This window comes from Mesoplodon bidens (assembly GCF_964165515.1).
Source record: "Mesoplodon bidens genome assembly, chromosome: 12".
Lineage (NCBI taxonomy): Eukaryota > Metazoa > Chordata > Mammalia > Artiodactyla > Ziphiidae > Mesoplodon > Mesoplodon bidens.
Genome location: NC_138168.1, coordinates 71,870,276 through 71,897,615, shown reverse-complemented (window position 1 = coordinate 71,897,615; position 27,340 = coordinate 71,870,276). Strand labels below are relative to the sequence as shown.

The window sequence follows — 27,340 nt, the reverse complement described above, 5'->3', positions numbered from 1 at the left end:
AGAAGGAAGTCTGTACAGCACCTGTCAGCTTGAAAATTATCTAAAGTCAGTCTTTCTGACATACTGAGACTAGCAAAATAAAATCTCAGGGGAAAATGCACTTCTCCTAGAGAAGGTAAATGTAAAGAAAAACAAAAGAGAATGAAATATATAGATGAAATCAATCATCTAAAGATCCCAGATCTTTACTACACACTGATGGATAAAATGGATTTCATAAGGGCAAGTCATACAGGAGAGACTTTTCAAAACAGTATGTCAAGGCTATGTTTCTGATATTACTAAAACTCTCAAAGATTAAACCCTTATGTAATGTTTTAATACCTTTCCAAGAAATTCTGGAGGAACAATGTAAGTAGTAAAATAACTATACACACAATTTTCCTTTAGTTTATCTTAGGAGTATATTTGTATAAGATGTACCTTTCTATGTACAATAACCGTTTGTTACGTATTTCTCTTAATTAGAAAAAAATTACCTAAATTTAAAACATTTCAGTGATTATAAAAAGAATTACCTCCAAAGCCTCTTTAGAAAATATTGAATTCCTTATTCAAAATGTGTATTCTTAACTAAAATAATTTTCCATTCCAAAGTAATATATAACACTTAAGAATGGGGATTCTTTTTGAAAGTCTTTTATATTTTTAAATTATGAACAGTTATATTTATTTAATGCGAAATACATCAATGAATATGAAAATGCATTTTGGTCATTTAGGACATAGGGGGAAAGAAAGCTGGGCATCTAGTCCTTTGACCCAAGGAATCATTCCTACCTCAGATTAAAAGAAAAAAACAAAATAAAACTTAAAAAAAATCTTCACACCTTGAATTAAGCAAAACTAAGGCTTTTTTCTATTTCATATAACTATTTTAAAACTACACTGAGTTCATGGAAAGAAGCTACTTAATGACTTTATTTTCTTAGGATATTCATCAATAATAATATCAAGAAATAATGTCTCAGAAAGGAAACAAAGATAATAATGAATTACACCCCTTCTCCCTGCCTACTCTACTCCCACACTGGAGCTACAGAAGAGAGCTTAGGTTTCTATTCCTTCAGTCTCACTTCTAACCCCCATCACTTTCATGTTATGATCCTCTTAATAAAAGATCCCGCTTTACAAGAGACATGGTCATGATTCTTAATGTGGCACATAGAAATGCTACTTCAAAAAGAAGTATATAATAGAATAAATGGATGAAAATGGGTCATGGGTAATTAGAAGAAGCGTGATAAAATTAAAGTAAAGTATATTATTATTTTAAAATCTATGCGACTATGTATTATTTAGCATGCAACCATTCAGTACATAATATATATACTGACCATAGTATAGTCATTATGCATTATAATAATTAATAAAAGTACATTCATATTAGTTCAAACTATTTTTATCTTACATACATTCAAACTATTCATACATTCAAACTTATCATACATTCAAACTATTTTCATCTTAATGTTGAAGTTACATTACACATCATAAATTGCCTCATGGCCTTGTCTTAACTAGCTATTCAACTTAATTTTTCCCCTTGTTTTTTAAACATGAATACTTTTTCAAAATATTGTATGGCTATATTATATGGACAATATTCTTGAGACCAAATCGAGAGAAAAAATGAAGTCAACCTTTCCTAATAGCATATAATCATTCCCATTTTAAAAACTCAATGCTTTATGGAAATGTGGTCATACAGTGTGTGGATGCATTCTGTCTCTACACTGCACACCCACACAACTAAAACACATCCAGAAATTCTTCTGGTTTGCTGGTTTCTGGCTTCTCAAGTGAAAAGATAAAATTCAAAACAATGACAACTACATTTTCCAAAATAGCAAGTAGGAAACAGAGACTCCAGAGGACGATGTTGACTCCCTACCTTGGCAAAGGGTCCCCAGATCTGCACAGTTGGCTAGTTCTGCAGCCGGGAGCGGGATCAGGTAGGAACCTCGATCAACACAGAAAGATTGTACAAATTTGACTTATGATTTAATTATAGTTCCCCTCCCCAAAAACCATGAATCATCTGGTTGGTGTAATAGGAGCAACCCTGGAAGAGTCTACCAGTAATATTCCAACATCAAGAAAGTCTCTAAAGATCTTTTTGTATCAATTTCCACAAATGTAAGATCAAGCTACTGAAATCTCCCTCAAAATCTTTAACTCAATCTACTGGCCCCATGCACACATGAAAGGAAAATAAGTGTGAATAAAAAGTTCAGGGCCTTTTTGCATAATAAATTATAAGGCTTTGGTGGAAATTCATACAAATGAAATAATAAGAACATCAAAGATAAGTTTCAAAAGTGAACTTGGATATTACTAACACTCATAAAATGCAAGTTTTTGGTTCACAGACACTAACACATGCTAGCTGCAATTCCAGAAATAAGTTTCCGTGACTGGAAACTTATTGGTCTCTGTGTCTTTTTATTTCAAGCTTTGCCTGACTCATCCTCAGCAGGAAACAAATTTTGAGCTAATTTTCTAGTAGGAGTAGTGGATTTTTCTCTGTTGCACTAAATCTCCCTCTGGCTATTAATAGACTTTTACCAACAGGTTGAGGCTGAGGAAGATAGGCTAAACTTATTGCAAAGCATATTGTACTATGAATAAAGACAGAAGAATAAATACAAATATATATACATGCACATACATACACACATATATTTAATTTTCAAAGAACATTTCTATAATAGTGACTACATTCTAATGTTTAAACATTTTCCAAACTTTCCTATGGGAATGGTACATGAAGGCAGAGCAGGTACATGAGGCAACAAAAGATGTCTAATTAGGTTAATTGTGTGCATAATTAGAAAGCATCCTAGCAATTTAGCAGCATCTCAGGAGTCGTGGTTTCTTCATTCTTTTTTTTTTATTCTTTTTTATGTTTTTTATTAGTTTCTGCTTTATAACAAAGTGAATCAGTCATACATATACATCTGTTCCCACATCCCTTCCCTCATGCATCTCCCTCCCTCCCACCCTCCCCATCCCACCCCTCCAGGCGGATTGCCTCAGGCAGCTGGTCCAAGGAAGGAATCATGTTATCTCAGAAAGACTCAACCCTGCGGCCTCCAGCTGGTCTGCCATGTTAACTGGCAAGAAGATCTCATCACAGACTTTTACATGTTCATCCAATAAACATTCACTCACTGTTTAAAGTGTGTGAGACAGGGAGGCTTTAAAACAATGCCTCTGCTCTCAGAGAGGCATGAATGGGAGGTGGCTTCACAGTTCTCTGAGTGATATAGATGCACAGTGGCCAAAAGGAAGATGTGACCAGCAGTTTGGTGAGAAGGGTGAATAGGAAATCCATTACAAAGATTCACCGGAAATATGAGGGGTCACTATACTGATCAGGGGAGAAGAGACTACAGATGGTTATTACTAGCAGACAGAATTACTGAAACATATACCAAGAAGGCAGTGAAATGGTCTGGGAACCCAGATGGCATGGCATTACTGGAACAGGACATTTATAGCAAATTGGTAGGAATGATCAGATATATAAGTAATGGACAGCTTGTGGAGGGCTTTGTAGAATGTAGGCAGTATGAGTCCCTGGACTTTGTGTCTTTCTTCCAATGGCATATCTCACGCACATAGTAGGTGGGTCCTCTGAATAGATTATTGAATGCAATATGAATGACTGCGAACATTTTGAACTCTTTCTTGAAGTAAATGGGAAAAAAAATGAAAGGGAGCTTGGTGAGAAAATTGACATAATTTAAAAACAATCACATTTGAGGCTCCATAACTAACTAAAAGACAGGCAATATAAGAAGCATGAATAATACCAATAATTTAGGCTTGATATCATAAGTACAGTGAGGATAGAAAGAGATGGATACAAGACATTTGAAGATGGAATATATAGGATTTATTGAGTGACTAACTGGAGAACAGAGAAAGAAAGGGAAGAATAGAAGAATTTTTCTGGTTTCCAACTTGAGAAATTGCTACACAATGATCTCATAAAAGGACGTAGTAAATACTGGAAGAAAAGCAAACTTAGGTGGGGTAGGCTAAATAGTACATCCAGTAATAGGAACTGAGGTACCTGTGTGACATCTGGTACACGGTGTACATGTTTTTGTAAGAGGCCTAGCCAGGAAGTACTCCACAGAAGCTATAGATGTGTCTGGGATCACCTGAGCTAGAAGATTTGATGAAACCATAGATATTCCTATATTTAAGTTTCAGATTAAAATAAAAAGAGCTATAGATTTGAGAAGACAAAAATAGCTCTTGTAGAAGGTGATTTTACAGAATTCAAGTGAACAAAGTTTCATGGAGGGTGTGGCCACCAGCAAGTATACAGAAAGGTCCAGAATGATAAAGACTGAGAAGACCCTTCACTTTGCACTGGAATTTCGGCAACAGCTCTACAGAAATTCTCTTCAGTAGCGTGGGAATGATGCACTCTAGATTTCCAGTGTTTGAGAAGTGAATGCAAGAAGAGGAAGCTTGGCTACGAAAGGAAGCAGAGATGGGCGTGGGGGGCAGGGGGGACGGTGGTGTGTGTTTCCGATTAAAAACTTAATCTGTGTAGTATGGAGAAAGAGCACATGAGGAGGTAGAAGTTGAAGCCAGCCTAGAATTTGATCTTGAATGTTTTCTGCCCATTATTCCTTCCCATCATGCCCCCTTCTTGCATGACCTTACTTCTCCTTTAGGTATTTATATTTTAGTAAGTATCTTCTGAAAACTAAAAAGCTTTTAAAACTCAGAATGACTGAGGAGATCTCAGCCACTATAACATGCAAGAGAGGAGACCCTTGGACTGAGTTTTTGTGCTTCTCAAATTTCACACAATGTTGGCAGACAAAGGCTCCTAAGGCCACTTCCGGCACTGATACAATATCTCTGGAAGACAAAGGGAGATAAGGGGACAGCATTGTGGGAAAGCAGGTTTTCAGGCTCACTACATTTCCACTGCAGATATCAAAGAGCTGAGAGGTGGAAATAAGGAGAGAAAATCAGGAGAGTTAGGATTTAGAGTAAGATATTTAACAATTTTCTTTAACATTTCATCAGTTTCTTTGTATGGTAGCAAGTCTAAATTTCATCATGTGACATGCTTGTTATGGAAAATTGTAACATTTACTTCTCAGTATTAAACTATCAGTTGTTCCTTCTTGGGTACTTTTAGTTTAGCAAATTGATATTGCTTTATAAATACTTTATGAACACCATTTTATGATGATTCAGTATAGCAACAGAAATTAAATTTGAAGCATGTTGCAGTGAAAACGGTTTGAATACAAGTGACAAATTTAATTAAATTTGTCCTTTAATTAAACCTTTCTAATTAAACCTTTCTAATTAGAAAGGTCTGGAATATTGATAAATGAAATCTTACATTACAAATATACCAAATTACATAAACAAATACATAAAATATTAAAAATGTGCACAAACTTTTTACTTGTACCCAGTTCCATTTTCAGCATATCTGCATAGAAAAGTCACTCTCCCAATCAATTTTTCTAGGTGGACAGATTTACAAACCAGAAGATTGTTAAGGAAAACGAGACAATTCTTTGTCTTGGCTATTAATATATTTATCATTAAGGAACTTTTTTCAGAATGTGACCTATGTATATTCACTGATATTTGTGGATACCAAATATTTAAAGGTATTTAAGGTTTAAAGGTATTCACTTAATGTTAACTGCAAAATTTAAAGCCAAATTTCCTTAAAAAAAAGTAATCTCTGAGAAAGGGCAGTTGATGAAAAGCTGTAAAGCTGTTAATCTTTCTTCTCTATCTTTTGTTCTTCCAAAATCTTGCTACTGAAAGGAGTCAATATTTACACAAGTTGTAGTGAAAAAAGACTGAGTAGCCAATAACCCATCTCACACCCAACTTAATGACAGTCCAAATAACAGTTGACAGTGCTAAACTTTCATGTGAGCTGCACTAATAAGACAAATAATAATCCCTTTCAACTCCTTCTTTGCAGCTGTTACTAAATTGAATTTGTTTTTTTTCATAAATATATTTAAAATAAAATTATTTTTGGATGCCATTTATGCTCATAAAGAGTTTGGGCGGGCCTCCCTGGTGGCGCAGTGGTTGAGAGTCCGCCTGCTGATGCAGGGGATACGGGTTCGTGCCCCGGTCTGGGAGGATCCCATATGCCGCGGAGCGGCTGGGCCCGTGAGCCGTGGCCGCTGGGCCTGCGCGTCCGGAGCCTGTGCTCCGCAACGGAAGAGGCCACAACAGTGAGAGGCCCGCATACCACAAAAAGAAAAAAAAAAAAAAAAAAAAAAAAAAAGAGTTTGGGCATCTTCAAAGAATAACATCCTTTGTAAAGATAAGTGATTTCATCTTTATTATTTAAAAAAATTCAGTCATCTAAAAATGTTACACTTAGTAATTTGTTAGGAATGAAAGGAAGGAGCCAATGGTGAATCAGAGTTTTATGGCTGTGAGGGACAAAACTGTAATAATTGAAAATGAAAGGGTAGAAATCCAGGAGTTGATGAAGCCTTGGAAATTAAGTATAAAATTTCAGAGAGGAAAACAACAGTCGGTCCAAATCCAAAAATTTCTAGAAAAGAATTAACATCAAACTTGGGTACTTGTGAACCGTGTCTTATCTCTACATCCATGGTGGTTAATAAATGGAAGTGATTAGTAAATGCTTGTTAAATAAATGTAATTTGTTTGAACTTAGACTCTTCATTGAGTTACACAGTAGCACTCAGGAAAGAGCAGTCATCAGTAAAATAAATATAACTGGTATAGAAGACACTATCTGTACTTTGTGAAAATTGATGGACATTAGCCAGTATCTAAACTTGAATCATAATACAGGCAAATACTTGCACTTATGATTAAAGAGTCCTTTAGGGAAACTGTCTATCCACGGAGGTTATAAAACTCAGTATTGTTTAATAAAATTGTCCTAAGAAAAAGAATGATGTCATAAAATGAAAAGGAACTGCTGCTAAATAAAGCATTTCTTTCTGAAAAGGACTGACAAGATTAACCATGATTAAAAAAAAAAAGTGCTGGAAATTTCCTAATTAACGTATATTCCCTAACTATACTTAGAACAGCATAGGAAAACAAAAGTCCAATTATGAAATTACTAAAACATTTATTAATAAAATATTGATTTTATTAAGGTTAGGATATTTAATATTTGAAACTAATGACAGGATGCTTTAATGTTGAATGCAGTCAGTTCTGTTCTACCATCCTATTTTCATATTAAAATTTACTTAGCAATAGACCTTTGGAAAATCTATTCATTTTCTATCACAAGTTGACTCTGGAATGAAAGCTCATATTTAACAGACATTGTCAAGCCAATGGAATGTTAGGCATGAAATTCTATTTTCTCATTGGCTACTGTACTGATCATTAGTTTTGGGAAATTACCATAAACAGTAAGCCACAGTGTTCTGGAAAAAAGGAAAGGTTAAAATGTTAATAGAGCATACTTTTTTTCACTTATTCAAGTTTTGCTTAGCTAACAAGCTTAGATATAATCTCTGATACAGGTATTTCCTGTCAGTTAATAAGTGACTTGGGTTCTTCAACTCCCAAAGCTTATGATTAAGCAGCAGGAAACTCCCTCTCCCGTTATTAGTCCTGATACACAGTCCAGGATATCTGACTGTACGGAATGGGGGTGTTTAGCGTCATTGTGGAATGTCAAGAAGATGACCATAAAAGTTAAAGGAACTCAGACACTGACTCTGTAAACTTGTGTTACTCTTTTGATTGAAGTCATTTTGAAAACTTACCAATGGCTGAGCTCCACGAGCACATATCTGATGCTTTCCAGTAATCGTAAGGCTTGGAAAGGAGCTTTAAAGACCGTGTTAAAGAAAATATGAGGACTCCCAAGTATAACCCCTGGGCACGGGGACAGAAGACGAGAATTTTAGCCCACCAACTGCCTCGGCCACTTATGTTTTCTAAGCTTCAGTTTCCTGCCCTTTATAAAGTGAAAGGTGTGGCCTAAATTGGGATTCTCAAACATGAGTGCCTACCCAGGCCACTGGCTGGCATGAGGAGAGTATGGAGGGTGTTAAGGGCCGAGGCAACCTGGAAAGCCCCTTCAAAGGGGGTGGTCACCACTTAACTTAAGCTGCATTGCTCAGGCAGAAACACTAGACTAGTGTTCATTTTTTGTTTATCAGAGAATCCAAACATTCATTTTTATGTGAAATCAAATTTTTTAATGTTGGAAATAAATCATTATTTAAAAGCATTGCGTGGGACAAATGTAAATAAATGAAAACAAAGCAGTGCTGCCACCACCACCTATGTCTAAGGGCTAAATTAGCCCCCGAGGGACTGGTCTATTATCTCTGTCCCAGAAGATCTAGCAGGTCTTTTCCAGTATTGTCCAAAGTGTGTGCTTCAGAAAACTAGACCCTTTGATTTTTTTGGTCTAGTTTCAGGGGTTGGCAGATTTTCTCTTAAAGAGCCAGACAGTAAATGTTTTAGGATGGTGGGCCATGTCATCTCTCACAGTCAACTCTGCAGTTGTTAACACAGAGGCAGCCACAGGCAATATAAAACCTCATGCACATGCCTGTGTTCCAATAAAACTTTATTTACAAAAACATCCTAGTTTGCCAACCCCGGGTCTAGAGGATTCCTTAAAATAAGTTTAGGAATTCTTGTATACTACAGTCCTCACATTTTATTATATTAAGGTATCAAAGAAGCACTGCAGGAAAGAAACCTTATTTTGTTTAATAAAAATACCATGCTAATACCTGGGAAAGCTAGTGTTTTGGCCAGCAGTGCTTTCTGGCCAGAAGAGACAGCTCTTGGACCTTTGTACTCCTCATCTGGGCAAGAAGTGACTCACCTACTCTAGCACTACATCTCGTCTTCTAGTCCTGCCTATTCTGAAAGACAGTCTAAGAGAACACAGTTCTAAAACTGAACTTTCTGACTTCAATTCCTGGCTTGGCCACTTATTAATTAAATGACCTTGGATAAGTTACTTAATCTCTTTGTGCCTTAATTACCCATCTGCAAAATGGGATTAATAATAAAACTCACATCATGCAAAATGGGGTTAATAGCAAAACTTACATCATGGGATCTATGTTGTAGGAAATAAGTTACCACGCATAAAGCACTTAAAACAGTACCTAGTACACAATATATATTCAATTTAAGTATAATTTAAGTATTTTGCAACTATTAATATGACTAGCCTAATCCTTTTTTCTTTTGGCTGTCATAGTCCTCAAATATTGACCCACAGGAAGGCAAATATTAAATAGTCTATATTATGAGTTTTTAATAATGGCCAAGGATATGATGAAAACAGGTCCCTAGACTAAAGATAATCACCCTGAACGTAGGAAGTCCACCACTGCCCTCTCCTCGCTGCTCACCATGCCACACCAAACACACACACTTGATTTTCTCAGTTTCCTTGCTGAGTGAAAGACTTCTTGGGAGTCCCTGAAGGTCGTTCTCTGTAGCTAATCTGGGAATGAGAGGATGCTGGGAACACCACGAACTCTTACAAAGTTCCAGGGTCTCCTGGAACAGGTTGTGGTTTACCCTCTTTCCAACAGCCCACAAGGAAATACCTCTCAAAAGACATCACATAACTGCCTCCCACCATCTGCAGGAGCACCAGGGACCACATGGAGAGATGGGTGGCCCACAGAGGGGTAGGTGACAGGAGCCCCCCAGGCTGGAAGGGCAAACGCAGGTCAGGGAAACAGGGCAGGTGACCTCAGGTCTTCACAGTGGGTCCTACTTTGTTGAAAGTACTAGGAATGAAGCTCTGATAGATTTCCCTCCAAAGTCACATACAAATGACTTTTTTGAATATTAGGCCCCTTCTTTCCCTCCTTTATTGACAGTTATCTCTGTGACTAAAAAAATATATATTATTAACACCTTAGATTTAGTCATATGACATTCAAAATTGATAATGAAATTTATACTTTTTATATTTGACTCAGTCCTACAGTAAAATAAGGACTTCCAGAATTGACTTATGTACACAGAGAATAAGTGATAGAAGTTTATTTTCATATAATTTTTGTAACATAGAATTATTTCCCTAAATATTTTGCAGTTAGCTACTCAGAATAATATCACATTTAAAGTCTCCCAAAGAGCAACCAAAAAGACGAGTATTTTTAACAAACAACAAATGCTCATTTTCAAATAAATGGAGAAAAAAGATGAAGAAAATTGATAATTCCTGATTATCAAGATTTTCCATAAAATGGACAATCTTTAATATTGGCTAAACAAATACCATTCTTTTAGGTGGTGGTTGTTTAAGTAATGCTCTGTAAATTTCATTCTAGGATGACAAAGGTCAGCTTTTCACTGTATCATCTTCACGATTAAAAACAGTAACTTATTAATTTCTTTTGTTTTAGTCCTGGGGTTAACATTTCTATATGAGACACAATAATTATACACAATTGTTTATATTAGGTATAAACCATGTGATATTTTATGATACAGGAAAAACTTAAAAATGGTAGGACTAAAACTTTGATTGAATATGTATGGCTGGTAATCACACACATATATGTGTGTCTATATAATTTCTTGTTGACAAACATATTCATAGAACAATGGAAAAAAAAAAGAGTGACTATGCCACAGACTTACCACAGCTGAGGTTGCTTTCAGCTTTCAGAGCTAGGGTTGGGATATTCCAAAAGTCATTTTGCCAGTCCACCACATTCCCTTTCACATTGCAGCTGAGGTTGAAGAGGATTTTGGAATTCATGGCAAAATTCCAAAGTCGAAAGTTATAGATGTCCCCTTTTAGAGAGGCAATTTCATTTTGATTGGAGCCCAGCAACAATTTCCCATTCCCAGGAATAACTTTACTAATGGTAGAATCACATGAAACTGCCCCATAGTTTCTTTTGAAATTTACACCAACGTATCCCAAAGAATTATTCCAAACGATGCAGAGCTGCTCAAAGCTTTCTGTGAAAATATCTTCCTTATCTTTTACAGGTAACACACTGTTTAGTAAGCATTTTGAGCCAGAAATAGATAGAAAGTAGCCATTCTTGGTCTTTCCGAAACTGAGCAATTGTGTGAAGGATGCATCTGAGTAGGAGAAAGCTGTCCATTCGTTGTCTTCCTTGCCAATTTTGGTTGCTTCAAAGCAGAGTGTGAAAGCTCTGAGCTCTGGAATAGAGACACTTTTTGCAAGAGATACCTGGTAAGTATCTAGCATCTGGGGTAAAATGACCTTTTGATTCCTTAAGGACACGGCAACTAGGACAAAACACAGTAACAGATAAAGCCTGTTAGCGTCAGACATGGACTAATGAGATGCAAAATGTCTGATACAACCATCCCCCTCTGCACTCTCTACTAATTGGCTTTTACCCACCCTTTGTCCCACACTCTCCTCTTTCTCTGTCCACCACTCTCTTTCACCAACCCAGTACCTCATACCAATAACAATAAGAAAGCCCACCCATTGTAACTCTAATCACGGTTGACTCTCACACCTAAACCTTCCAGTTATAGCTGCCAAGGTGACAGGTTTTTTTCTTTTTTTAAATCCCTCATCTGAGGGGGTGGGGGGAATGAAAGAACCTACTGGTTTCAAGAAAGTTCTGTCTATACATTACGATTTTCAAAACTATGTTTCTTTTCACATAATTTCTAAGCATAATAGCTAATAGTTCCATTTTTCATTAACTTTCACCATTCCCAAATATTCCTGTGCTACCCTTTCCCTTCAGACACCCCATATCCTACTTGTCTTCCCCATCACCAGGCTATTTTAGGATCAAAGGCAAAGACAATTCCACTGAGGAGAGGGAGTCGGGTAAACAAACAAACAAAAATGGCATTTTAAGCTATATTTCTTTTACATCTGGGCATGTGAGCTAGTTTCTGAGGGACAGCAAAGAGCAGTGGTTAAAGGGCAGACAGTGGAGTTCCCTGCCCAGCTCTCCCACACAGTGCCCTGTGACCCTGGACATGCCACTCTACTTTAGCTCCCTGGTCTATAAAACAAAGGGAAGGGCACCTATTATACAGGTGGGTCATAAGGACTGAATAAGTTAATACCCTCAAAGCGCTGGAGCAGTATCTGTGTCATAGTCGATATACAGCTATTACTGATTACTAATATAGATTACTATAATTATGTGCATGACAAATTCAAAATAAAAATGCTTTAGCCTAGTCCTTCTGTGACATATGTAAAATTATTAAGTAACACAATGGATTTAGCTCTGTGCTAATATTATAGATATTGTGAAACATTATGTACTGATTTGAGAGAGAAGTAGCTCTCCCCAAAAATACTGTTCAATACTGGCTTCATATGAATACTAGTTTGAATATATTTTAATACATACCAAGAATAGCTCTGTAGTAATAACATCATTTTAATATAAATATTCTAGTCAAAAATTCATGATGGAATCTAATAGAATGATGATTTTTTTAGTCTACTTCTTATATATAAAGCAGTTTATAGGTCTACTTACCCAAAGGGATACTTATACAATATGAAACAAGTATTCTACATGCATTGTTAAAATAAGAAGGCTGGAAGGAAATATGTCCATCAACATTTTATTAGTGGTTATGGCTGGGTGGTAGATGTACAGGTAATTCTAATTTGCTTTTCTTTTTTAATTTTCAAATTTCCTACAGTATTTTATAACCTTAAAACATTATTTGAAAAAATTAAAGCATGTGTGTTTCAATTAACCACACATATATCTAATGTCACTCACAAACAGTAAATAAAGCTGAAACCAAAAACACAATTTGTAATAATAATGGTCAGAACGGTGCCTTTCTCTTTTGTTTCTTTTTTTTTTTTTTGATACATAACACCTACTTAAGCAGCTCAGAAGGGAAAAAAAAGTATAACTAAATCTCACAGTCTCAAAGCTTGAGTTTTCCTTAAGGAAAGACTGGCTTGGAGAGAATGAGATTATTTAAATGTTCTGATATGCCAGAACCCGGGAAATACGTCTGATAAAAATATATTTATTTCCTTCAATTCACCATTTTCAAGGGGCTTTCCTCAGGCTCTGCTGTTTATTAGCTTCTGTTATACATAGCTCTTTTTACATTTTAATTTATATATTTATTTACCATATTTGTCCCCCTAGTTCCTGAAAAGGGCAACACCTTAAAAGCCTAAAATAAAAGGATTTCTAAATAAGAATGTTTTAAATGTTTGATGGAGAGATGTTAGAATTACAGATTCAATTATTAGCTGTGGGATATCTACAGGGTCTTTCAAGCAGCCTTTAAATGTTCTGTATATAAACAATATAAAAGAATTCAGCTCTACTGTAACCAGATTTTGGATCTGGTAACTATATCACTAATAAGAACGTTCAGAGAACACTAACAGATTCTTGCACTTAAATTCTAATCCTAGTCATTCACATTCACATAAAAGAGCATAACTGTCTTCTGGTCCTCATGTTTATTGTAGAACATGCTAAATGAAACCAGAAGGTTGGCACTGCCTTTGGTTTACATACCTCTGATGTAGCTGGCATTGAAACCTTTCTTCTGGATGCTAAAGTCACTTGAAAAGGACACATGCATCTCATTCGCACTTGAGTTAAATGATAGGCCTTTGGCAGTTGCTCCACAAAATTTAGTCTGGCTCTCTCCATTATCAAGGGATAATGAGTCATAAATGCAATTGGGGGCTTCTTCAATGTCGAAGTCATTAAACGTTATCTGAATGATATAGCCCACGGGGGCTCGGAGGGTCCACATGCAAGCCTGGCTGTTGGGGTAGTCGTTAGGGTAGCACGGAGAAGTAAAGGTCCCAGAAGGGTTGGAGAGGACAACCCTGCAGTTGGCACATCCCCACGCTGCTGGCCAGACAAAAGAGAGACAGAGAAGGGCTGGGATCAGAGGCGTGAAATTACCCAAGAAGTACCACACAATGGGGACAATCAAACAGTAAACATTTTAAAATACCAAAACATAATCATCAACATTAAAAGGAAAATGAAACCATCTCAAGAAGAAAAAGAAAAACCAAAAGAGCAACAAAAAGTAAAAGAAAAATACAAAATTTTAGAGCACTGAGGTTTTAAACTGGGGGCTCACAAATGCTGAGAATCTGATAAAAGTCAGGGGAACTCCCTCCAGTAAAGTGTACAGGGGCCACTGCCCTTGGCATACAATTTCAGGGAGTACATGAGGCCTCAGGATGCAACACTGGATTTCACATAGGTACACTGATTCAGATTAAGAATCCCTACTCTACAGGCTAACTGAGCTGGGGTGGAGGGGATCTTATAGAACCATAAATATAGAACAATATTACAACCCATGGAAGAGAAAGAGTTAGGAAATAAATGTTTAAAGAGAAAGCTAGTTACCAGTACAAAAAATTCAACAAGTTATCTTCTGGCAGATTGTATTTGTTTCTAAAATTCAAATAAACAGCATCACCTTGTATGTGTGAAGCACTTAGAGTTTTGTGTTTTTTTAAATTTATTTATTTTATTTATTTTATTTTTGGCTGTGTTGGGTCTTCATTGCTGCATGCGGGCTTTCTCTAGTTGCAGCGAGCAGGGGCTACTCTTTACTGTGGTGCGCAGGCTTCTCATTGCGGTGGCTTCTCTTGTTGTGGAGCATGGGGTCCAGGCACACAGGCTTCAGTAGTTGTGGCTCGCAGGCTCAGTAATTGTGGCTCGAGGGTTCTAGAGCGCAGGCTCAGTAGTTGTGGCTCACGGGCTTAGTTGCTCCGTGGCATGTGGGATCTTCCTGGACCAGGGCTCGAAACCGTGTCCCCTGCACTGGCAGGCGGATTCTTAACCACTGCGCCACCAGGGAAGCCCAGTACTTATAGTTTTGAAAAATACTTTCACTTCTCCCGCTTGTTTATTTTAGTTGGTAATTATATACCTGTGCGATTATCTTATTTATTCATTCATTCAGTGAATATTTATTGAGTGCCTGCTACATGCCAGGCACTATTCTAAATAGTATATACCAATGAGCAGGAAAGACAAAGTCTCTGTCTGAATGATTCTTACATTTCAGTTTTGGACCCAAAAATAAACAAACAATAATGTAACGACAGATGATAATAAGAGGTAGGAAGAAAAGTAAAGCAATCAATTATTTCTCAAGTAGTATTTATCCAGGGCCTGGTCACCAGCTGGATCCAGAAACCAAGGTCTACTGTCTTTCTATTTAGTGATGCTTTTGAAATTAATATTCATGTTGCTTTTAAACATTTGTATAAATGTAGGCAGCAATGTCATTTATCCAACATTCTGTCATAAAACTGACACATACACTTTCTAACAGTAAAAGACTTCTACCATGTTAATGGAACTCACTCTCCACTTACTGCATTCTTCCCTCTTTTACTGAGTTGAGTAGAATGAATATGCAATGACTTTTCTTGAAAACGGTAGTTAGTACAAGTATTACTTATTCTTCTAAAATGCAGCGATATATTCAAGGATTTAAATGTGTTATGCTGCTCAAGTTAGATTTTTCTTTTTTCCTTTCCCTGTGGCCACCTTGTGTTATGCAGGGGTTTGCTTTGCCAACTCTGCTCCCCAACCATTCTTTCTAACTTGCCCTCCCTCTGGCTCTTTCTCCCTAAGTCTCCAACATCTTTTACAGGGCTGAGGATAGACAGAGAAAACAATCTATGATCATCAAGTGTTAGCCAGATGCCTTCTCTTATCCGTCCCTGGAGCACTGTGCTCCTCTCCCTGTAGCATGCTTCAGAGCAGCTGGGTTAATTCCATGTGTGAGATTATTTTATTGTCTGATTCTCCCACTATTCTCTAGGCTCAACAAGCAGAGGGTATGTACTGTCATAGTCACCATCTTACCCCTCAGGAACTCACAGCACCCCTGCCACATGGGAGACCTTTGATAAAATTTGTTAAATTTATGAACAAATAAATGAGTCACTTAAATGAAAGAAAACACACCTAAATTAAAGAATGACTAAGTACAGTATATGAAACTAAGTCAACCAAAGTCTAAGTCCAAAAAAAGGCTGACTGCATAAGGTCTGGAATATCTCTTTGGATGGGGTTTCGGGGCTCTTTTTTCCAATGGTTTCACTCACAGCAAGAGACTGAGATGAGCGGGGCCTGCCTCTCTGGCACATTTAGCTTTCTATTACTGTACCTTGGGCTCAGGAGAGAGAACCAATCCTAGTAGATTAACAGTAATGTATCCAGTGAAAAGCACTGGAGATTATAAAAGAAAAAAAGAAAGGAAAATAAGATACAGTCTCTGTGTCATTCCAACATGCATGCACGCAGCATCATTTTTCCAAAATGAGATGCTACCCCCTACATCCAAGACCCAACTAACGTTCATTGTTGTCTTTATCATGATACATTATTTTTGCCAAATTCTTCCCTAGAGCTAATGAAAGTTATAAAAACAAGTCAATCTTACTGACCACACTGACCATATAATCTTGAATAAATTAATTTCTCTGTACCTCAGCTTCGCCACTTTATACTGGTGGTAATAAAAGTGCCCACCACACATGGTTATAGGGAGGAATAGATAGATTAATACTGGAAGGTCCTGGAAACTGTACTGGCCACAGTGTTAGCACTATTTAAATGTTGGCTATTATTAATCATTACTATAACAAAATCTGTGCATCAGTAATTTAAGAGAGAAAAAGTAGCACCCCATCTTAACAGAATCGCTTTTTCCCTTAAGCACTCATTGTGATAGAAAAGAGAAAAAGAAGACACCCATAATAATCACTTAAAAAGCACTTAAAGCATTCTTCTATGTGATTCTCATCTGCAGTAGCTAAACCGCATTTAGAGATAATGCTACCAAATAGCGATTATCTTAATTGGATGAAATGTCAATTAAACTAGGCACAGTATCATCGTGTTCATTATATTTATAGATCACAGTAAAGGACTTTCACATAGATTATCTCACTTGGCATCATAACAACCCTGGAAGGGCTTCCCTGGTGGCGCAGTGATTGAGAGTCTGCCTGCCGATGCAGGGGACACGGGTTTGTGCCCCGATCTGGGAAGATCCCACATGGCGCAGAGTGGCTAGGCCCGTGAGCCATGGCCGCTGAGCCTGCGTGTCCGGAGCCTGTGCTCCGCAATGGGAGAGGCCACAACAGTGAGAGGCCCGCATACCGCAACAACAACAACAACAAAAACCCCTGGGAATTAGTACCTCCTCCCTCTTCAGATGACACGAATAAGACTATTATAGATTATATAACTTGTCCAAAGTTACATATCTAATTGATAGCGGACCAAGGTTCAAACCAGCTCTTTTGAATATAAGTCTAGTGTTTTTCTAGAGGAGGAAAAAGTTGCCAAGATTAAACAAAAGACACAGCAAAGTGATGAGCCCAAGTCTTGTTTTAAGAGACAATGCTTTTTAATGGGCAATTTCATAGTTAAACATATGAAATTAAGTGTAAACATATGTTTACAAACTTAGTGTAATCACCCTAAAATTGATATATTTTAAGAAACTAATTTTGAAATATTTTAGTAAAGAATGTTAGAGAGTCTAAAATGTAGCGCTTTGGATTTGTCCATTTGGAGCCATCAAATGTCACTGCTAATTGATTCCTACACAGTGAGCCAGTTCATGAAGAAATTAATTTGTTCTCTCTTAAAGGTGGGGCTACTTAAAAAGATGGCTACTGAAGTAGCCACTGAATGAGGGCTTGGTAAAACCAGAGTTAACATTTTCTAAAAGCGAGCCAACTCAAAACATCTGGCTCAAGTTGTTCTCAAAGACAGATATAATAACATATTCACACTCATAATTTATAAAAGCAGTTTTCCGGTAATCTAAACAAACAAACCAAATTCCACCCTTGGTTCTTGCCTATGCTTGCAGTGTTGAGTAATAATTTACTTCTGCGTATTTTCACAAAACTTTATTCTTCAAAGAAACGCAAATCTGAAATGGAAAACCTCCCAGTTACGCCAAAGGCTCTTTCAATTTATAAAGAACACTTAGATTTAGATTTAATGGAACCATTATCTCATTTTTTTAAAATCTGAGATTTGGATTCTTACTCCACCTTTGCTGTAAGTACTTCTCTATAAATCAAATACTATGTGCTTTAAAATCTAAGACAGGAGTATCAGATCCTAAGAGATAAATAGAAAGAGATCAATTTCAGCAGCTTTCAACCCAGATCTGTAGACAAAATAACTGATTTTCCTGTACTGTGTTAAGTGGTGAAGAAATGAATGCACTTAAATCTTTTTTTTTTATTTGAATGTGTGTAAAACTGACATTAATAAATTTGCTGTAAAATCTGCCTGGTGAAAAAAATATCTCCAGAAAATTTCCTTTCAGTTGCCTGTTCAGTTTGCATCTATTCAAAGTCACTGTTTGAATTACCTATGTGAATCTATTAAATTCTAATCAATGAGTTGCTTAAAAAGGTTTAAAATATTTAGTAGCCTTGGTGGTTTCTGAAGATTAAGCCTAAGGGCAGCAACTGAGAGCTCCACGATCAGCCTGATGCCTTAATCATTACCAAGCCAGGACAGCCATACACCATTTCTCCAGATCAAGTGAAATGCTGCCAGATATAACATCATTGAAATGTAAAATATAAATAATACTTTAGATGGTGGCATGTGTTAAATGACTGATAATACACAGAACTGAATGACTTCATCAAAGTAAGTATTTAAATTTAAGTGATTTCAGGCCTCTATGCATATTTTTTCAGGATGGCAAGGAATCTGAAGGCAATCTGGCTGTGACATCTGCGTTTCTGTTAATGTGACAGACTTGGCAAGCATCCCCACACTCCCTCACCACTCCTCTTCAAGCTCTGCACTCAAAGACAGCATTGCTGTCCAGGGGAAACTCACTCTTTCACCAAGGTTACGTTGGCCATTCCATTCTCCTGCTAGAACTCTCAGCAGCCAAGGAAGGATATCTGTTTGCTCTTAAACTCCTCCTAAAACGCTGGCTTCCCCAGGGTTAACCAGAAAATTGTCTGATTTCCCTCTGTGATGTTTCAACCTCAAAATGTTCTTTGGAAGCACCATGAATATGAAGGTACCGCAATGACTTAGGCCTGAGTTCAAAAGTGTACCACTCTACTCGAATGAGTTCAATTAAGTCTGGCCTTGCTAGAAAACTAACAAAAAGTTGAAGTGAAGGTTTCTTGGTGAGGCACCATTAAGCTTGACAATTTTTTGAAGCTCCAAAGAGATCCATATGCACCACACCCTCAAACACATTTCTGTCTTCTGTAATACTGTTAATGCTTAAACTTTGAATCCTGTCTTTCCATAATCACCTTGGCATGAGAACATTCCATATGTAACTGCAAAAGGTAATACTTTTGGGAGATCCAAACAAGTGAACTGTTGTAAATCCTTCTGGAGTCAGCTTATTATGTAGATATATATCCCTTGCAAGAGGATTAAACACACAATCACACGTGCATGCATTTGCACACACACCCAACACACATTCTCATGGGAAACTATTCTCTCTTAAGTAATGGCTGAGTTTTTCTCCAGCTGTTAAAAAAAACAAAACAAAACAATCTAAAGGCAATGCACAATTTGAAACAGTCTACAGCTGCCTGGCCTATCACTTAATCTACCTTCTGGTTAATACATTCAAGTCTCTTATCCCCTCCTTTCCTGCACTGTAAACAACTAACTCTGTATTAATCTAGCCATGGACCTTCTTGCTCTCTAGTGCATAGACTTCTGAGCACTGTTGAAAGAATTCTCAAAATCATGCAGATTATTTATACTAAAGAGGCTTCCAATTTGATCTCACTCATGCTCTGTAACATTTGATGCCTCTGAACACTCCCTGATTCTGAGTCTCTCCACTCGGTTCCTACCATCTCCTTGTTCTTGTCCTGCCCTTCTCTCTGCCCTCTCTGAGCTTATATCTGCTCTACTGGCCCTTCCAATCCTTGCAATTCAAAGTATGGGCCTCAGACCAGTAGCATCAGCATCATCTGGGAGCTTGTTAGACAAGTGGAATCACCGAGACATTCTAAACAAAATCTATATTTAACAAGATTTTCTGGTGATTTGCAAGCACATTAAAATCTGAAAAGCACTCCTTTAAGTAACAACATACTGCAGAAGCTATTCACAATCTCCATGCATGCACCTGCTCCCAGGAAGATCTACCTCTCCTACATCTCTGGCAGTTGTATTTGTCCCATGACCCCAGGGGAGGACCCCTGACCTGAAGGGAACCAAATCATGGGCTTGGCTACTCAGTCAGATTCCCTCTCTTTGAAGTTAGAGGCACAGATAATTTATTCAGAAAACAATGAATAATAGAATGACAAAGCTATATAAACTCAAAGGTAGCAGCTTCCTTGGCCACTTGCAAACAAAGACACTGATGGGCAGACAGAGAAAAGAGAAAGAAAAAATGTAAGGACAGAGAGATGAGAGAAAACCAGAACTTTGAAGAGTGGAGACTTTAATTCTAGACATGCCATGTCCAGTCATCAACGGAGGAGCTGTTCTTTGTGGCTTGTCCTTGGATTCTATGACAAGAACTCTTATACCTACTGCGCCACTTCTGTTGTCCTGCATTATGGATTTCTGATCTTTAAAACCAAGTCTGCCCCAAGCCACTCCTTTATGGGGCTCTCCTCTCTCTTCAGCTCTTCTCCCCCACGTTCATTCTCTCTGCGTGATCTCATCTAAACATAGGCCTCCATTATGTCCAAATGCTGACAACATACATGGTCTAGTGCACACCACACCCACACTCGAGAATGTCTACTCAGCATCTCCACTTGGATATCTCATAGATCCCTCAATCCAAACATCTTTCCTCAAACCACTTATCCATGTTATAAGTGTTAGCTGTAAGAACATCATCCAAGCTAGGACTCTGAATATCCCTTCTCTCTTCCTTCTTCCACACTCCTTAAAATAGTTTGTCAAGGGCCATGACCATATATGATTTTATTCATGGTTTTTCATTTATCCCCTTCTCTCATTCCCATGGCTACTTAGTTTAAGTTTCTTGTCTTTTCTTGTCTTTTTTTTCCTGGAAAAAAGCTCAGTAACTAGTCTTTTTGTCAATAGTCTTGTCACCTCCAATTCATCCTCCCCATCACTACAAGAAATATCTGTGAAAATGCAAATGCAAGTACAAAAATATTTTCTCAGAGAAAACCATAATTCAAAAAGACACATGCACTCCAGTGTTCACTGCAGCACTATTTACGATAGCCAGGTCATGGAAGCAACCTAAATGTCCATTGACAGACGAATGGATAAAGATGTGATATATATATATATATATATATATATATATACACACACACACACACACACACACACACAATGGAATATTACTCAGCCATAAAAAAGAACGAAATTGGGTCATTTGTAGAGATGTGGATGGAACTAGAGACTGTCATACAGAGTGAAGTAAGTCAGAAAGAGAAAAACAAATGTATATCAACGCATATAGTGGAATCTAGAAAAATGGTACAGATGAACCAATTTGCAAGGCAGAAATAGAGATACAAATGTAGAGAACAAACATATGGACAGCAAGGGGGGAAAGCGGGGTGGGGAGTGGCATGAACTGGGAGATTGGAATTGACATATATACACTCATATGTATAAAATAGATAACTAATTAAAAAATAAAATAAAAAAATATATTACACCCTGCAGCTAGCATTCTTTCACTGTTTCTAATTTAAACACAAATAAAAACAAAATGAGAAAGAAGAATTAAAAAAAATAAAATATTTTCTCTAACTTGAAATCTTCTCTGAAATCCAACAAGACAAGCTTCTTTGAATGACACATATAGCGCTCCATATTTGTCCTGTTCACACTTTCTAACTCATCTCTCACCATCCCCCCATAACCATTCACTCAGTAAATACTTATTAAGCATCTATGTGCCTGGCAGTGTGCTGGGCACTGGGAATACAGTTGTGGGCAAGATATAATCCCTGACGTTATGGAATGTAGAGATTAGTACAAATACAGATAAGTAGATTGTGATAATACAATGTGAAAATTGCTCTAATGGAGCAGGTAGATGAGTGCAATAACCAATGTTTAGATTGCGTAGAAACAGAGCCATTCCTAACAGATGAGAAAGAAACTGATACCTGAATATGCAGCAGAGAGGTGGGCCAGTGAAGAAGGGAAGCAGAGGAGAAAAAGAAAAGAGGGTTCTGTGCAGTAGAGTCAGCAGGTTGCAAAGGCTTGTGGGTGAGAGAGAGCAGGGATTGTTCCAGTAACTTATGAGTTTAGTTTAGCTGAAGCAGAGTGTGCAAAGTGGGGAGAAACATGGGATAAAGATGGCAAGATAGGCAGAGATTAGATTCTATAGGATTTTGCAAGCAATGCTTAAAAATTCTTTTTTAAATATAATAAAAGCAGTAGGGAAAATAAAAAGGTCTTAATTGGGGAAAGTAAAATAATCAGATTTGTATTTAGCAGATATTTTTTAAAACCTCACCCTTGTACACATAAACAACACAAAATTACCAGTGAACAAAGACTGCTGTAAGAATCACAGCAGCCTAACCCAAAGGGCTGACGGATGACAAGAAGAGAGACAAAAGACAGCAAACCATCCTGGCAGCTTGTTTGTGGAAAGAAAAAAGCAGTAACAGTGGTAAAGGAAGATTAATTCTACAAGGATTCAGTGAATCAAAGCCTAACTGTTGATGGTAAGATAAAAAGGCAGCAAAGTGACCAATGTAGCATTTATTGAAGATCTGTCTTACTTTGATGTATTATTACTCCTAAAAAAGAAACTGAGGGAACTATAAAAAAATAAACACTCACCTAATGTTCATTTTACTTGAGAATGTCACAGAAAACCTTTCCATATGGACTATCTAGGCAGCATTGCAGGGTAAAACTGGTTTATGTTAGCATTAACCAGAAAAGTATTGCTAAATATTACCAACATAAGTAGAGAATGTCTTAGCCTAATAAAAGCTAATTATAGTTCTAATACCCATGAAGGCAATGATGTCATTACTGGCTAAATAGCGCATGACTAACTTCTTAAGCACATGAATGCAGCTAATGAGATATCCATGTAAAGTACTAGGACTGTGCTTGGTTCAAAGTGAGATGCTCAAATCATATTCATTTTTACTGTTGTGACTGTGGTTGTTATTTAATAGTAGAGCACGTTAGCCATATTTCAGTTTGTTCACTCATTCATTTATTCATTCATTCATTTATTCAATTTTCTGGGCCCCTACTTTCATTCATTTTCAGTTTTCTTTTAAATATTTTTACATATGTTTATCAGAGGGTGGTCAGAGGGAAGGTAGGATTAAAAGGTCCCTGTTATGTGGGTGCAGGTAAAGTCCCTGAAATTAATAGCTAGAACTAGTTTTGCTTTTACAAACTTGCCCTCCTAATAAGTTGGGAGAATATATTGGGAAGAAGATGGTAGTAGCTGAGTAAGTGTATATATCTTAACTCAAATTTTCCAAATGAGCCTTTAATTTGAAGACATAAAAAAAAACAAAAAACACAAAACACTCAGGTTTGTACAACATAATGGAAGCAGTTTAAATAGTCAAGGTTTGGAGCAAAGCAAATTATAGAGGCAACTGGCATAATTTTGCCCCTTTACAGAATACTTTTTAATGTAAACATCTTAGTAATAAAAAAGAGCTGATGTAAAAATTACATAATATAGATTTTTTAAAATGTTTTTTCATTAAAACTTTCCATTTTATACATAAATAGGTTGTTTAAATATGTTAACTGCCTTAAGTTAATCCATCACTGGAATTAATTACTTTTCAAAATATTTATATAATGTTAACTTTGCACATAGATCTCAACTAAAATATATTAGAGAAGTGTGTGAGAGAGGGAGAGAAAGAAATAGATTAACTCCAGATATTTTCAGTAAACTCTAAAGTTGAACTTTAAAAAGATTTCTTCTAATCCAACTCCTTTCTAGCTAAATCACAAGGTCTATCTGATAAAAAAAAAATTGTTACCATTGTGGGAAAAAAACACTAGCAAGAACAATAAAAAAATCATTGTAGCAAGAACAATATGCTTATGAAGCTGAACTAGAAGCTTCCTCAAGATCCTTTCCAGATCTAAAGTTATATCTTTCAAGTTATTTTTTTAATGTGAATATAAGCAATATAAACACATATAAAAGTCATAAACCCATCTTCTCTGGAGATGCAGAGAAATAAAAATAACAACTGTAATAGCAACTAGCATTTAGTGAGTGATTACTTTGTGCCAGATGAGAGGGGATTAAATTGCCTTTCTCTTGAAATAATCTATGGTTGTGTGAATATTTGGGATATACTGCAAGTGGATCACAGTGGGTTCTGCCCCTGGCTAGTGACTAGCCATTGAGGTCTTGGTTTCCACAGCTGAAAGAAATGTCTCTTATGGTTCTAAAACCCTAGTATGAGTGATGAACTTAGGGCCTCGCACACATCAGAGCTCCAACTGCTCCCGCCACTAGGAAGAAACTTCCAGGAGAGTCATGAAGACATCTGATGCTCCCCAAGGAAAGGAGTAGGCCGACGTACAGCTCAAGCTATTATGAGGCAAGAGGGTCTTTTTGAGTATTCGTGAGTCTCAGCTTGTTTGTGTTATTTGTCCACTTTGGAGCCGTAAATCAGCCAGTGCAGGTTGAATGCAAGTAGAGCTAATGCTCGGCAAACATCCTGGCTTCTGGGATAAATTCTGACTGCTCAAGAAATTTCCACATCTTGCTAACAGTACTTATTGTGCTATTTTGAATATTGCTGGCTTAGAATTACAGAGCAAGCTGTGACAGATTGTGAAGATTTAGAGTGTGGTTACATCAGGGAAAAAAAATCACCTCCCTTCTACTTAATATAGCTGCTTTTGTATGTTCTTGATGCCTACCAACTTCCTTTACAAAAGAAAAAAAATCATCTATTACTTTCATAAAATTAATACACCTATTGAGCAATGAGGTTGAGCCTTGGTTTGCCACACCATTGCCAAAATGTTTATCTGATTTCAGATTGCACTGGGTCGGGACGAGGTGATGTAGGTGTAATGCTGTACAGCCTCTGGCCGGTTATGTACATCCAGGCAACTCAATCAACTTCTCCACAGTTAAACTGCTTCACCTCTGCCCTGAGGGAGCCTCCACATCAATCACAAGTCTGCAGCAAAAACACACTGGAAGAAGTTCATGAAGTTCACCAAGCTGCATAATTATAAGTTTCCAGGAGAATATAAAAATCTACTTGCTTACTGTTTTCTTTCAGCCAGCTTTATTTTTAAACTTCAGAAAAATGGGAGAGTGACTTGTTATAGGTGGGGGAATAAGGTCACACCTGCAGGCAAGTCAGAGAGGAAGCCAAACCACCAAAAGCGGGTGGGCTGGGTGGCCTACAGAGCAAACAAACAGGGCAGCGTGTTTCCAGTTGGAGGTGCAACCTAAGAACAGAAGTTGGTCAGTGTCTGAGAGGTCTGAACTGGGGCAAACCTCTCTGTCGCTGGAGAGTGTCAGAGTACTCAGGCTGCACATAACTGTTTCACTCACTACTGAGGGAGCTGAGCCATCATTCGAAATGTCTGTAAAGTGCTTCTATGCTCTCGATCATTTAGCTTTGCAGTGTTGTTTGAGGGAAAGAGAAATGTTATTTTAACATACAGATTCCTTTCACAATCCCATTTAGAACAGCAAGTAGGGAAGTTTTGTAGGGTGTTATCTAAGGAAGTTATTTTCCAATAATAATAGGTAGAATATTATTCTTGTTCAGTACCAGGTATCATGCATAGTTCAGTCACCGCACCCCTTCATCAAAATAACACTGATGCTTAGGCAGACTGAGCCCCAGTGATGACTGAAATGACATTAAGGAGGTCCATCTTAGAGAAAAACTGAAAGGGAAATTTCAAACAATGGCAATTTGGAATTCCAATTAAATACAAAGCTTTAGAAACACATATATCATTTTCCCATGGAAGAGTATATGGTGGGAAAGCTATATGCCATTTTGGCATCAAATCTCAATCCAAAAAAGGTGAGAAACTTTAGATTTTTTGATTCTTTAATAATGAATTAAGTAGGAGATATCTGGATAACAGATCTTTTCTGAAAATTATTTGCTAAGATAATCTGAGTAAAATCTCTACTCAAGGAAATCAAAATGATTTTCTTCTCCAATATAATTGGCCGACTTTCCATTTGGGGGATGAGTAAGACATCAGGCATTTTTCTGAAGGAGCACCCATCCAGCATGGTACTGTTCTAAGTAGAACTGCTAGCCTCTCTATGCAAAATGAGCCAAAACAAAAGAAGTTTATTGAAATTTTAATAAAAGTTAATATTTGCTTGTAAAGCAATGTTAATTGTTTGCATATAGGTGATTTTGCCTGAAAGGAATATTTTCTTAAATTATCAAAAACATTTTTCTCTGACACACCATTTTTATGGATATTATTTTATGATGTTTTACAATTATTCTTCTACAAAACTATAAGTCACGATTCAAAAGTGAACAATGCAGATGAAGTTCCTCTGTCTCATACCAAACAACAGTCAATAAGAAATATATGAACCACGCTGAACTTAAAATGCAGGCCAAAGCTCTCGGCGAAAACATAAAAGAGAAATGTTCTAAGTGACTGTATGAAAAACTTAATGTATAGCAACAAATGCAGGATCATATCTGGTCATTAGCAACTCAAACACAACAAAGACCCTTTTCACAGAATATGAGAAAAGCAAAACCTTAAAGGATAGCCTAGCTTGTCATTTCTGTTTACTATATTTAAACATTTGCTCACTGGAGAGCTGAAAATTAAACACCTATAGTTCACATAAGATCTTTTGGATGCAAATCTAAGTTTCCATTTGAACTGGCTTCGGAGTTGCTCCTATGCTAACATCTGTACAGCTGCTCTCAGTACGTAAACCCTCCATACACTTGACTAGAAATAGCACATTGCCTGGCTGGAACTTTTTGCACAGCGTTTCAATGAAAGACACCACTGTCCTCTAAAACACATTATTCAACAATTAGATTTGGGCTGCTGAAGCAAAAGACAAAGGCTCCACTATATCCTGTTTAGTTCTATCATTTTGCTTCATGATATCATTTTTAGGTACAGCCTTTCAATTCACAGTTTGATATTTTTACAGGGCTTCTAGTGATATAGAAGCTATGTAAAAAGATGTGCATCTACCTCCTAGGGTACAGTCTTTCCAGAAGTATAAAAAATAAGGACTTTAGTTAGAAAATTTCATGTTAGAGTAACTTTTCTATCAAAACCTTTAATAAAGGCAAATTTTAATGTTAATGAAATTTTAATGAAAAAAAGTATACCCA

The 27,340-nt window shown here is 37.0% G+C and overlaps 1 protein-coding gene across 5 annotated transcripts in view; it reads right to left on the bottom strand.

Moving 5' to 3' along the window:
* The window catches only part of ADGRG6 (adhesion G protein-coupled receptor G6), a 138,728-nt gene that overhangs the window by 59,572 nt on the left and 51,816 nt on the right, over positions 1–27,340 (bottom strand). For all 5 annotated transcript variants that reach the window (XM_081251586.1, XM_081251582.1, XM_081251585.1 and 2 more), the window contains exons 3-5: positions 13,521–13,862; positions 10,648–11,271; positions 1,895–1,963 (exon numbers count right to left, since the gene is read on the bottom strand). In XM_081251586.1, coding sequence (XP_081107712.1) covers positions 1,895–1,963; positions 10,648–11,271; positions 13,521–13,862 — 1,035 coding nt within the window. The remainder of the gene's footprint in view (positions 1–1,894; positions 1,964–10,647; positions 11,272–13,520; positions 13,863–27,340) is intronic.